General features: G+C 47.8%; 1 protein-coding gene across 2 annotated transcripts in view; it reads left to right on the top strand.

Moving 5' to 3' along the window:
• Positions 1-13,204, top strand: part of LOC145351213 (protein-tyrosine kinase 2-beta-like) — a 100,267-nt gene that overhangs the window by 49,653 nt on the left and 37,410 nt on the right. For both annotated transcript variants that reach the window (XM_080200917.1, XM_080200918.1), the window contains 7 exons: positions 2,493-2,554; positions 4,043-4,087; positions 4,657-4,754; positions 7,362-7,446; positions 8,940-9,040; positions 10,052-10,167; positions 11,968-12,068. In XM_080200917.1, the coding sequence (XP_080057043.1) occupies positions 2,493-2,554; positions 4,043-4,087; positions 4,657-4,754; positions 7,362-7,446; positions 8,940-9,040; positions 10,052-10,167; positions 11,968-12,068 (608 nt within the window). The remainder of the gene's footprint in view (positions 1-2,492; positions 2,555-4,042; positions 4,088-4,656; positions 4,755-7,361; positions 7,447-8,939; positions 9,041-10,051; positions 10,168-11,967; positions 12,069-13,204) is intronic.

Genomic DNA, 13,204 nt, shown 5'->3' with positions numbered 1-13,204 from the left:
CCCTGCGTCTACCCTGTCGAGTCCTGTTAGGATTTTATACTTTTCTATGAAATCCTCCATCATTCTTCTGAATTACAATGAATACAATCCTAACTGAGTTAGTCTCCCCTTCTATGTCAGTCCTGCAAATCCAGGAATCAGCCTGGTAAACTTTCTCTGCACTCCCTCTACAGCAAGAACATCCTTCCTCAAATATAGAGACACAATATTCCTGGTGTGGCCTCCCCAAGGTCCTGTATAATTGCAACAACACATCCCTGCTCCTGTACTACTTTTCTACTAAATTTTCCTGTACTAAATTTTCTATTCGAATCCTCTCACTATGAAGGCCAACGTACCATTTGCCTTCTTTACCACCTGCTGCACCTGCACGCTTACCTCCAGTGACTGGTGCACAAGGACACCCAGATCCCTCTGCATAAAGGACAAAGCAGCCCCGCTTGATTGGCATCACATCTACAAACATTCACTCCCTCCACCAGCGACACTCAGGAGCAGCCGTGTGCACTATCTACAAAACACCCAACAGCAATTCACCAAAAATCCTTCAACAGCACCTTCCAAACCCACGACCACTTCCATCTGAAAGGACAAGGGCAGCAGATACAGGGGAACACCACCACCTGCAAGTTCCCCTCCAAGTCACTCACCATCCTGACTTGGAAATATATCGCTGTTCCTTCATAGTCACTGGGTCAAAAATCCTGGAATTCCCTCCCTAACGGCATTGAGGGTCAACCCACAGAACATGGACTGCAGCGACTCAAGAAGGCAGCTCACCACCACCTTCTCAAGGGCAACTAGGGATGGACAATAAATGCTGACCAGCCAATGATGCCCATCTCCCGGGAATGAATAAACAAAAGTAGTCACTTCCTGCCGTTTGGAAAAAACCCATTTATTCCTACTCTTGTTTCCTGTCTGCCAACAAGTTTTCCATCCATCTCAATAACCTACCCCCTATCCCATGTGCTCTCATTTTACAAACTAATCTCTTATGTGGGATTTTGTCAAAAGTTACTGAAAGTCCAAATAAACCACATCCATGGGCTCCCCCTCATCAACTCTACTAATCACATCCTTGATTTGCCAAGCGTGATTTCCCCTTCATAAATCCATGCTGACTCTGTCTAATCCTGCCACTGTTTTCCAAGTGCTCTGCTGTTGAATCTTTAAGGATGGATTTGAGAATTCCCTCGCTGCCGACATCAGGCTGATTGGTCTATAATTCCCTGGATTTCCTCTACCTCCCTCTTTGGTTGAACTCTCCATGTACCTGCGTGCTGTAAACCTCTGAGACTCTGGACTCGTTACTGAGCCTCCACAACAGCTCTTACTCAGTTTAGGATAGTCCACTTAGATTTGTTCCTGAATCCCAATCCCAGGCAAGGTGGGAGAATCCCATTCCCGGGAAAAGGTGGAAGATTTTGTTGCCGTGCCTGTTTCCTATCAGGGTTTGTTTGTCCCTCTCTCTCGGTTTCTCCCGGGATGACTGGAGCCGGTATCTTTGTGAATCCGGTATTCCGTGGTTCCTGCCCTGGGTGGTTCTGTTCACCCTGTCTGCCTGACCCCCTGTTCTGGATCTTGCAATGTGACGCCGCAGGGTGACAGGATGTAACAGCTCAACACCGAGAGAGAACAGGAGCCGGGGGAGGCCATTCAGCCCCTCAGCCTGCTCCGCCGTTCAATCCCATCGTGGCTGATCTTGTCTCAGCCTCACTCCCTTTTCCTGCCTGTATAAGAATGGGGAGCAGGACAGGGTGAACCAGCCTCTGGTAAAGGTCTGGATATTAATATTGAATGAATGGCAGTGAAGATGATTTCTACCCAGTGAAATCCCTGTTGGTGACGGGTATAGTTCCTGATCTGTACAGTATATCAGGAATACATCCCCTCGTACCCAATGAAAACACAATATTCCTGACAATTACTCACTTTTAAAACTCTCAAGTAACTATCTCTCTCTCTCTATTTGTGTCTCTCACTCTACCTCTCTCCGACTCATTCTGTCTCTCTCTCTGTGTCTCTGTCTCTGTCTCCGTCTCCGTCTCCGTTTCCGTCTCTATCTCCGTCTCTGTCTCTGTCTCTGTCTCTCTCTGTCTCTGTCTTTCTATCTCCCTCCGTCCCCCTCTCCCTCCGTCTCCCTCTCCGTCTCTGTCTCCCCCTCTCTCCCCATCTCTGTCTCCCCCTCTCTCTCCGTCTCTGTCTCCCCCTCTCTCTCCGTCTCTGTCTCCCCCTCTCTCTCCGTCTCTGTCTCCCCCTCTCTCCCTGTCTCTGTCTCCCCCTTTCTCTCCGTCTCTGTCTCCCCCTTTCTCTCCGTCTCTGTCTCTCCCTCTCTCCCTGTCTCTGTCTCCCCCTCTCTCTCCGTCTCTGTCTCTCCCTGTCTCTGTCTCCCCCTCTCTCTCCGTCTCTGTCTCCCCCTCTCTCTCCATCTCTGTCTCTCCCTGTCTCTGTCTCCCCCTCTCTCTCCGTCTCTGTCTCTCTCTGGTTAGACCCAAGTCTGAAGTGAGAATCACAGAGGATCCAACAATGATGCCATCGCGATGCAGTATGGGTAAGTGTCACACTCTGTTTTATCCTGCAGTATAATTGGGTGTCCCTGCAGATTGGGGTGGTATAGTGGCACAGTGGTTAGCACTGCTGCCTCTCAGCTCTAGGGACCCGGGTTCGATTCCCGGCTCGGGGTCACTGCCTGTGTGGAGTTTGCACATTCTCCCCATGTCTGTGTGGGTTTCCTCCGGGTGCTCTGGTTTCCTCCCACAGTCCAAAGATGTGCGGGTTAGGTTGATTGGCCATGGTTAAATTGACCCTGCGTGTCAGGGACATTAGCAGGATAAATATGTGGGGTTACAGGGATAGGATCTGGGTGTGGGCTGAATGGCCTGCAGGGTTCTGTGAGTCGAAATGTGCCGGTGTTATCCACACACCTGCTGCCCTCTGGTGGGAATGAGGGAGAATCACAAGCGGCCGAGGGAAACTGGAACTTGGAAAATTCCTCATTTGTGAAAGGATTACAGAAATGTTTTAACGCTGGAATCGACAAGACTGGATCACATTAATATCAGAAATTCCAGTGGAAATATAACTTGCTATTTACTTTGGGGGCAGCTGTAACAGCGAGACGTGTTAACTCCTGGTTTAAGCTCTTTATAAAGACAGTTTCTGGAAGGGAACATTTGTGTCCATCACTTTCCTGACTGTTTTCCCTGTTTCTCCGGTGATCCAGTGATTTGTCATCTCATTGCCCCATCCGGGAACCCCTCCTACCTCCTGCTCAGTGACGCAGTGCCTCCTGCTGTTTAAAACCCTCTCCTGATGGAAAAATTGGCTGGAGTCCCAATGGGATATTTCCTGCAGATCAACTGACGTACGGACCCTGGGAATTGGGACTGGGAGGAGTCGGGCTGTCAAAGGCTGTGTTTGGGCATTTATTGCTCATTGCACACAGGAGGAAAGACTGGCCATTGGATGGAGTGTTGCGGCTATTTGGAAATGGTCAGTGTGGATGTTGAGGACAGCTCAGTCTGATCTCCCAGGACAACCAGTCTGCCCGTGATTCCCGAGGGATTCCAGGGTTTCCAAACTCTTTGGGGAAGATTGTGTTTTCCAGGGGTTGCAGTGACAGTCACTGTGAAGGGGAGTTTAATGATTTTTAAACTGATGTGGATCAGGAATTCTCCCAGATCCCCAAATTTCCAGCCCCAATTCAATCCCTCGCCCGTCCATCGCAGTGAATGAGAGGTGGACTCGCCGTCACTGATTGGACTCGAACCCCCCCCCCCTTGCTACTCAGTGAGGTCTGGAGCTGAAGGTGTGGAGGTGTCCCACACTCACCTGGCCAGGCGCACCTTCCCCAGAGAACTGACAGAGTGGACAGGATTGTCCCCTCTCCCTTGGCCCAAACCCTCCAGGTCCCTCCCAGGGTCAACATGGTCCAGCCCTCTCCCACTCCGACTCCTGTGGGGGCAGAATGGGAAAGCTCCCCCCAGAGTGTGTGCGAGTCACTGTTTCAGTTAATGAAATGTTTGTGAATGTTTTACAGAATCAGATATCTACGCTGAAATCCCAGATACACCAAAATCTGCAGGTACGTTCTCGTGTGAAGGTCAAACAGATAGGAGGCTTTGGAGAGGGAACAGAAAAGATTTACCAGGATGTTGCCTGGTATGGAGGGCATTAGCTATGAGGAGAAGTTGTAAAAACTTGATTTGTCCTCACTGGAGCGATGGAGGTTGAGGGAGACCTGATAGAAGTCCACAAGATTATGAGGGGCATGGACAGAATGGATAGTCAGAAGCTTTTTCCCAGGGTGGAAGAGTCAATTACTCGGGACACAGGTTTAAGGTGCGGAGGACAAGGTTTAAAGGAGATGTAAGAGGCAGATTTTTTACACAGAGAGTGGTGGGTGCCTGGAACTCGTTGCCGAGGGGAGGTAGTGGAAGAGGATACGGTAGTGACTTTTAAGGGGAGTCTTGACAAGTACATGAATAGGATGGGAATAGAGGGATATGGTCCCTGAAGAGTAGAGGGTTTTAGTTAAGTCGGGCAGCATGGTCGGTGCAGGCTTGGAGGGGCCGAAGGGCCTGTTCCTGTGCTGGAATTTTTTTTTGTTCCTGTTCTTTGTTCATTTTTATTTCTCTTTTTTTTTTGCTACAGTTCCTCAAAATTCAATTTCACGAGAAAATGTGGTGCTTGGCCGGATTCTGGGGGAAGGATTCTTTGGAACAGTTCATGAAGGAATTTACAAAACAGCCGTGAGTCAGCCTGAAAACTATTATTTTTTAATAACGTTTTTATGGAGAATTTTCAACATCACATTCTACACAAAACGGGACAAGTTTTGAGGATTCAGCACAGTACAGAACAGGAACTGTTTCACACACACACACACCCGGAGAAGGGAGGATGGGGTGGCAGAGAGTTCACGTCTCTGGGCACAGGAACAGTTGCAGTCCCACAAGCTCCGGCAATACTCATCGAGTAATCCTTTCATTTATCCTGATACACAACCTGCGATTGGTTGTTCCTGATGTTTAGAATCTGTGCGATGTTAGTGGAAGCTCCAGGTTAGAGTGCGGGGAAGCTGAACTGAGTGGAAGAGATCTTTGTCTGTGTTTGTCTGTGTGTTTGGAGCTGGTTTGGGTGGGGTTTGCTCCATATATAAACCTCGCTGGTAATTTGGACCCATTCTTGGGAGTTTGGTGTCAAGGTGAAGACCTTGTGGAGAACGTGTTCTGCTCCCGATGGTGAGTTCTTGCCATGATAAACCGCGAGATATCCCACACAAAGTGAAGTCGGTTTCTGTGCCAATTTACAGATTAGCTCCCAACAAACGCTTTTTGGCCGGGATTCTCCTCAATTCATGTGAAAATGGGAGTGATTTCCATCATTCCAGCAGAATTCACTCTGAGAATCAGTGGGCGGGGCCTATTCCCGATGGAGAGGCCATCAGCGTAGCGCTGAGTGAGCCATTGCGCATGTGCCGATCTGTCAGCGCCGAGATTGGCGCACGCACAGTAGACCCGCACTGCCGGTCTCCCAATCGCTAGCCAGCCCCACAACCCCCCCCATTGCTGGCCAACTGAACCCCCCCCCCACCCAATCACCGATCGCTGGCCTCCAGGACCACCCCACATCAGCCCCCATGTTCTCCCTCCTCTCATCTTGATGGCCAGCCCCGGTCGCTGTCCTCCCTCCCTCTGCTTGTGATCCTAGTGCAGAGTGGCAGCGAGATCCTGCCTCCTAGGCCCCATCCCCTTGGATCGGTGCAGCTCCAACAACACTCAAGAAGCTTGACACCATTGCCAACATTAAGGGCATTTAAATGGTCATTGGATAAACATATGGATGATATTGGAACAGTGTAGGTTAGATGGGCTTTAGATTGGTTTCACAGGTTGGCGCAACATCGAGGGCCGAAGGGCCTGTACTGTGCTGTAATGTTCTATGTTCTACGTACCATCCAGAGCAAAGCAGCCCGCTTATTGTCACCCCATCCACAAACATTCATTCCTTCTACCACCGATGCTCAGTCTCAGCCGTGTGTACTATCTACAAGATGCACTACAGCAACTCACCAACAATCCTTAGACAGCACCTTCCAAACCCATGTCCACTTCCATCTTGAAGGACAAGGGCAGCAGATACAGGGGAACACCCCCACCTGCAAGTTCCCCTCTAAGCCACTCACCATCCTGAGTTGGAATATATCGGCCGTTCCTTTACTGCTGTTGGGTCAAAATCTTAAGAATTCCCTCCCTAACAGCACTGTGGGTGTACCTACACCCTGGGGACTGCAGCAGGTTCCGGAAGGCAGCTCACCACCACCTTCTCAAGGGGCAATTATTGATGGGCAATAAATGTTGGCCAGCCAGTGACACTGGCATTGCCTGATTCTGCGTCCGTCACACGTCACTCATTCCAACACTGACATTTTCTAACTGACAACAGAGGACCAGTGTTTTGGGATAACAGAATTAGTGCTTTTCTGATCCAGTAATGCAAGTTAAAATGAGGAAAGAGACATTGCTTAAGACTCTGTATGTCCATGGTTTTTAATAGACAATTTATTGCCATAATCTCACTCTCTCTCCCCCTCAATGAATCACCTTCTGAGTGAAGAGATTACACGGACCATTTTTATTTTAAATATGAATCAAGTCAGTTATAATAAAAGTTTAACACAAACTTGTGTCAAAAACAAAGAGAACTCAGGAGATATCCCACACAAAGTTAAGTCAGTTTCTGTGCCAATTTACAGATTAGCTCCGAACAAACACTTGTAACCCCTTGCAGCCCTGAAGTCTTTAATAAAGCCATTAATAAATTAAATTTAGAACATAGAACACTACAGCACAAAGAGACCCTTCGGCCCACAGGTTGTGCCAATCCTATCCCTATCTACCAGGCCTATCTATAACCCTCAATCCCATTAAATCCCATGTACTCATCCAGAAGTCTCTTAAAAGACCCCAGCGAGTTTGCCTCTACCACCACTGACGGCAGCCGATTCCACTCACTCACCACCCTCTGAGTGAAAAACTTACCCCTAACATCTCCTCTGTACTTGCTTCCCAGCACCTTAAACCTGTGTCCTCTCATAGCGACCATTTCAGCCCTGGGAAATAGCCTCTGAGAATCCACCCTATCTATTCCTCTCAACATTTTATAAACCTCTATCAGGTCGCCTCTCAACCTTCGTCTCTCCAGGGAGAAGAGACCCAGCTCCCTCAACCTATCCTCATAAGGCATGCCCCCCAAATTGTTTGGTTTGTTCTTTGTCAAAATATTAACACCTAAAATATTTTTAAAATTTCATATTGAAATCCCACTCTCAGTTCCCTCTGTCTTTGTACCCACAGAGAGGTGAACAGGTTGCTGTGGCTGTGAAAACCTGTAAATCAGAGTGTCCTTTCGAGATCAAACAGAAATTCTTAGAAGAAGGAAGTAAGAGCCGTTTACCAATAATTTATAAAGTTGGAACAAATTCCATTCATGAGCTTACTCTCTATTTCCCTTCGCTGCTCTTTGATCAAACACCACCGTAATCCCATTGATTAGTGACCAATACTGTCCAGACTCTGCCTCTCTCTGTCTCCACTCCTGTGTTTATGCTTCTCCTTATCCCTCTGTTTCTGTTTCTCTCTGTTTTGCTTCATGTTTCTTTCCTGTCTGACTTTGCCTCTCAGTCTCTCGCTCTATGTTTCTCTTTCTCTCCTTTTCTCTTTCCCTGGGCCCTATTTTACCATTTTGATTCTAAGTGCTGGGCGGACTGGAAACTGGGAGTGTTTCAGATCCGACTTTTAGACCCGTCCTCAGGCTCCCCCAGACGCATTCTGCCTGAGAGATATCAGTAATTCCGAATTGCGCTGTGGGTGGGGTTTAACACTCCTGAAATCCTGCAGCTCCGATCGGTGTCTCCAACTGCACATGCGCAGAAAAACATGATAGAAAGCAGCTCCCCTTCCACATCTCTCCTGGATCTGGTAATGCCTCCCCCTGGCCCCCACAAACATTGCCCCACCCCCACAACATTACTGCCCTCCTTATCCTACCACCCCCTCCCCCACCCTGACCGATCATGGGCCCCTCCCCCCTTTTCCCTCACTGATCTCAAGCAGAGAGCCGCTCACCTCCTCCCGAATCGGAGCGCCTGAACCGGACTTCTATGGACCATGTCTGTTTTGCACCGATTCTGGACGGTTGAAGGCGGTGGTAAAGGGGGGAAGTATCGGTAAAGTTGGGTGTGCAGCCCATTAAGTCAATTTAAATGCATGCAAATGTTTCGGGCGTGGTTCCAATCGCAGCCATTTTCGGGCCTTGGTAAAGGGGGAACCGGCGCGGAGATGGACGCTACTCGCCCGTCTATACCAAGTTTTCACATCTGAAAACAGGTGCAACGCGATGGTAAAATTTGGCCCTCTGTCTCTCTCATTGGGGGTGATCTTACCAATAAAATTCTAAGTCCCGAATGAGCATAAAAACAGAAGAAATTCATGCTGCTTTTCTTCAGACACCTTAAAAATCCTACCTAACTGTGTCAAACTTTTCTTACCAAACTTGGATTCTGCCAGCAAGGGGAGTGGATGGTGCTTAAATCGCCTGAGAGCCGGCTGATAGCAGCAGAGGGCACCTTGCTCAGATATCTCTGCTCTACAACAACCACCCAGCCATCGGAGGCTGAACTTGCCAGATATCCGGTGTCAGTAAGATCAGGAGAGTTCGGCTCCCTCGCGATCTTACCGGATTGCTCGGTGCGACAATAAGGATAAGATTACCCTGTTCTCTCTGTCTCTTTCTCTCTCTCTCTCTCATTCTGTCTCTCTCTGATGTTCCTTTGCTCTGTATGGATGCTGTGCTGTTGTTTTTTTCCTGCTATTATTTCAGATTTCTGTTAGTTTTTTAAGTTTAATCTGTGCTGATACCTTTGATTGTTGCAGTCATCATGAGACCTCTGGATCATCCCCATGTTGTTAAACTGATTGGGATAATTGAAGAGGAACCAGCTTGGCTAATCATGGAGTTATATCCACACGGAGAGGTATGAGTGTAACGGCAATGACCTCTGGGGGAGCAGAGAGCCGAGGACACAATAACTTTACAGCAGATTATCTTTGTGTTCAATGTTTCCTAATTTACAAGAAGGTGTAAATGAATTGGAAACAGTTCAGAGAAGGTTTACTGGACCAGTAGCAGGAAGGGGCGGGTGGTGTAATGAGGAAGGGTTGAAGAGGTTGGGTTTGTTGGAAATGGAGGGATACAAACAAATGGTCTAGTTGGACCAATGTGCGACACAGGCTTGGAGGGCCGAAGGGTCTGTTTCCTGTGCTGTACTGTTCTTTGTTCTTTATTCACTGGAGTTCAGAACAATGAGAGGCAATTTGACGACCACCTTTTAGATTCCGAGGGGGTGTTGACAGGGTGGGTGCGGAGTGGATGGTTCCTCTTTTGGAGAATCTAGAACCAGGGGTGACTGTTTAAAAATGAGAAGTCGCACATTTAAAATAGACGTGAGGAGATATTTTTTTCTCTGAGGGTGGAGGATCTCTGAAACTTTCTTCCTGAAAGGGCAGTGGAAGCAGAGTCTTTGGATAATTTTAAGGCAGCAGTGGATTGGTTCATGATATGCAGTGAGCCTAAAGATTATCGGGGATGGGCAGGATGCAGACTTGAGGTTGCTATCAGATCGTCCGTGATTTTATTAACTGGCGGGGCAGGCTCGAGGGGCTGAATGGCCTTTTCCAGCTCCATGTTTGTATGTCCCTTGTCCGCTGCCTGTAGTTTGACCCTCACTGCAGTGAAGTCAGAGTTCCCAGCCTCTGTTCCTCGGGGTAACTTGGATTACACTGATAATATAACCCCACCCCCCCTCACTGGACATTAAACATCTGACCCTGAGCAAGTCCAGCATGTTACCAGGCTGAAAGGGAGCAAAGGCTCCACCCTCTGTCACCCCCTTACCCAGCTCGGAATCTCAGCCTATCCTATGTTTGAGGCGGTTATATTTTTATGATGTCGCTGGTTATGAAACGTGTGTGTTTTGTCGATTCAGTTGGAGAGCTACCTCGTCACCAACAAAACCAACCTGGATGTCCTGACCCTCATTGATTACTGCTGGCAGGTTTCCAAAGCTCTAGCCTATCTCGAGGGAGTGAAGGTTGTACATCGGTAAGTCGAACATTAATAACTACCAGATAACCAGGATAACTTGTTCACTGACCCAACAGAGAGGTGTGTGAAGAGCTTCAACCACTTTTAGAAAGGTTGGAATTGCTAAGTTATTGAGCAGTGATAAAGAGTCAGATTGGACTCGAAATGTTAACTCTGTTTCTCCGCGGCCTGACCTGGAGGTTTTCCAGCATCTTCTGCTTTTATTTCAGACTTCCAGTATCTGCCGTGTTTTGTGTTTTAAATATATTGGATCGCAACTAAGTTATTCTTGTAGAGGGGCTCCATGGGCTGAACAGACTCTGCTCTGGAACCAATTTATGATTAGTCTAATCCTTCAGGGACGAGAGGACACATCACAACAAAATCTAGATTGTCCGAGCTGTGTATGAGCGGCGTTGTCGTGGGAACAGAGTTGAATTTCTCACTGAAGCAGCTGATAGCAAAGAATGATTCTGAAATGAGATTGAAAATCTGGAACTCCCTCTCTCCCAGAAGCTCGGGGGGGGATCAAAATAATTTCCCACAACCGCGATTGAAATGTTTGTGTTTGGTAAGAGATTCGGAACTCAGTGTGATGATGGTTTCAGAAAGATCAGATATGATGGAATTGAATGTTAGAATCGCAGTGAGGGGTGAAGATAAACTGCTTCTCTCATTCCCAGGGAAGGCAGTGGAACAGCCAAGATTCATCATAATCCATTAAAACTACACATGGAATGCTGTGTACAATTCTGTTCAGGATATTATTAAACTATAAAGAATGCAGAAAGGATTTTGGCAGGTGGGAATGGCGATGGTGGTGCAGAATCTAGTGGGAGCCCCAAGACGACATTTATATCACTGGAATTTCCTGTTGCGTTTATCCCCACCCCCTCACCAATGCCATCAAATGTCAGGAGCCCCATCGGTGAACATTACCGTATACGGGACACACCTCCCCACTGTGTCACCCTCCATGTAGGGAACCCCCACCCGTGTGACACCACGTCAGCAGGGTTTTGTAAAATGGGGAAACTGGTGAAGAGAGCCCGCTGGGGGCACACAGGGAAGTACAGTCCCGGGCGGGAGGGCGGGGGACACTGCTCCCTGGACACTGCTTTCGTTGGGTAGGTTTGGGGTGTGAGGTGTTCTGTATCTGTGGGTGGAGGGGGGCTTCTGATTTTATGTTTTCTCATTCAGAGCCCACCTAGCTGGCATGACCCGCTTCTCGGCTATTTTTAAATCAAAGTGATTAAAAATAAAGTGGGAATATCCAACAAGGCAGCTTCAGGGCTGCTCTCTGCTATTTCCACTCAAGACAACACCAAGAAAATAGTTGAAAAATTCCTCTCCTTGTTTTTTGTTAATTAACCTTATTCCTTTAAAATCCCAGAAGTCTTATTGGGTTATTTGCAGCTGAAATGAGTACATTTCCTTCTCATTTTCAGAATATAGAATAAAGGGCTATGGCCTTTAAACCAGGTTTCCCTCTGGTTTCTCTGAAATTATCACCTGCTGTGTCCATAACACTTTTCAGTATAATCACTGAGATTTACTGATAATTATTCACAGAATTGCTGATTACACAAATACTTCCTGTATTTAAACATCACGTACTCAATACCTCATTGCATCTACAAATGGTTCAGTCAATCTAAGAAATGTTTTTATGATCAGAGTTTGGTAAAGTAATAATTAACACATATCCTGCTCTCTGGCTCCTCCATTCCTCTCATTCTTTCTTTAATCTCTCTCTCTGTCCATTTCCCCCTCTCTCTCTCTCTGGCCATCTCTGCTTCACCTTTGTCTTCATTCCAGGGACATCGCAGTGAGGAATGTTCTTGTTGCTTCTCATAACTGTGTGAAGCTGGGTGATTTTGGTCTGTCTCGTTATATCGAAGAGGATAATTATTACAAAGGTAGGAGACAGCTTTGAATCATCCATCCCTTCCCCGCCCCCGTGCTGTTAATCTGGGAATGGTATGGGGATCTGTGATTTGTAATGATGTAATTACCCACATGGTGATTTGAAATGGCACCCCCAGAGCTGGTCTCCGAGCGAGCAGCTTGTCAGTTCAAATCCCACTTGAGAGGAATGCAGTGTAATCCAGGCTGGTGCAGTACCGAGGGACTGCTGCTCATTCCATTGGTTGTGAAGCCAAATTTGCCCCTTGAGAAGAGTGTCCACCATCCCATGGAACTATTTGAATGAGCGAGTGAGTTTTCCCCAGTGTCCCTCAAACAGCATCTCAAAAACGACTCGTTTGCTGTTTATGGGGAGATGGTGGCACAGTGACATTGGCACTGCCTAGTGGCACGGTGATATTATCCAGATACCCAGGGTAATGCTCTGGCAATGTGGGTTTGAATCGGTAGAATTTAAACGCAACGAATAAAAATCCAATGATAAACATAAAATCCATGCCATTTAGGGAAGGAGATCTGCCGTCCTTACCTGGTCTGGCCGATATGTGATTCCAGACCAACAGCAATGTGATTGGCTCTGAAGTGCCCCCAGAATGCCTAGTGAGCCACTCAGGAAACCAATAAGAAATAAACAGGACACCGACCGAGAACCAGAAACAACAAGAGTAAACTCAGCCCTGTCGACCCTGCAAACTCCTCCTTACTAACACCTGGGGGCTAATGCTAACACTGGGAGAGGGGTCTCACAGACTGGTCAAGGAACAGCCTGACACAGTCACTCTCACAGGATCACATCCCAGACACCACCATTCCCATCCCTGGATATATCCTGTCCCCCCGGCAGGACAGACCCAGCAGAGGTGGTGGTGGCACAGTGATATACAGTCAGGAGGGGGCTGCCCTGGGAGTCGTTAACGTCAACTCCGGACCCCACAAAAGTAGCAGTGACCACTGCACAGTCCTTGTTGGACACAAGGGTCGCACCATCGGTGAGAATCCCCCCCAGTCTGTTCTGTGGCAGTGGATTTGTTCTTGGGTGGAAATTTTCCAGTTTTAGGGCGAGCATGGCTGGAAAATCCCAGCGGAGATATCGACCTGGTGAAGACACAGCAAGATCCAAACAGCACAA

The sequence above is a fragment of the Carcharhinus amblyrhynchos genome, chromosome 12, assembly GCF_965287045.1.
Source record: "Carcharhinus amblyrhynchos chromosome 12, sCarAmb.v2.hapA, whole genome shotgun sequence".
Taxonomy (NCBI): Eukaryota; Metazoa; Chordata; class Chondrichthyes; order Carcharhiniformes; family Carcharhinidae; genus Carcharhinus; species Carcharhinus amblyrhynchos.
This window is presented reverse-complemented; position numbering and strand designations above follow the sequence as displayed.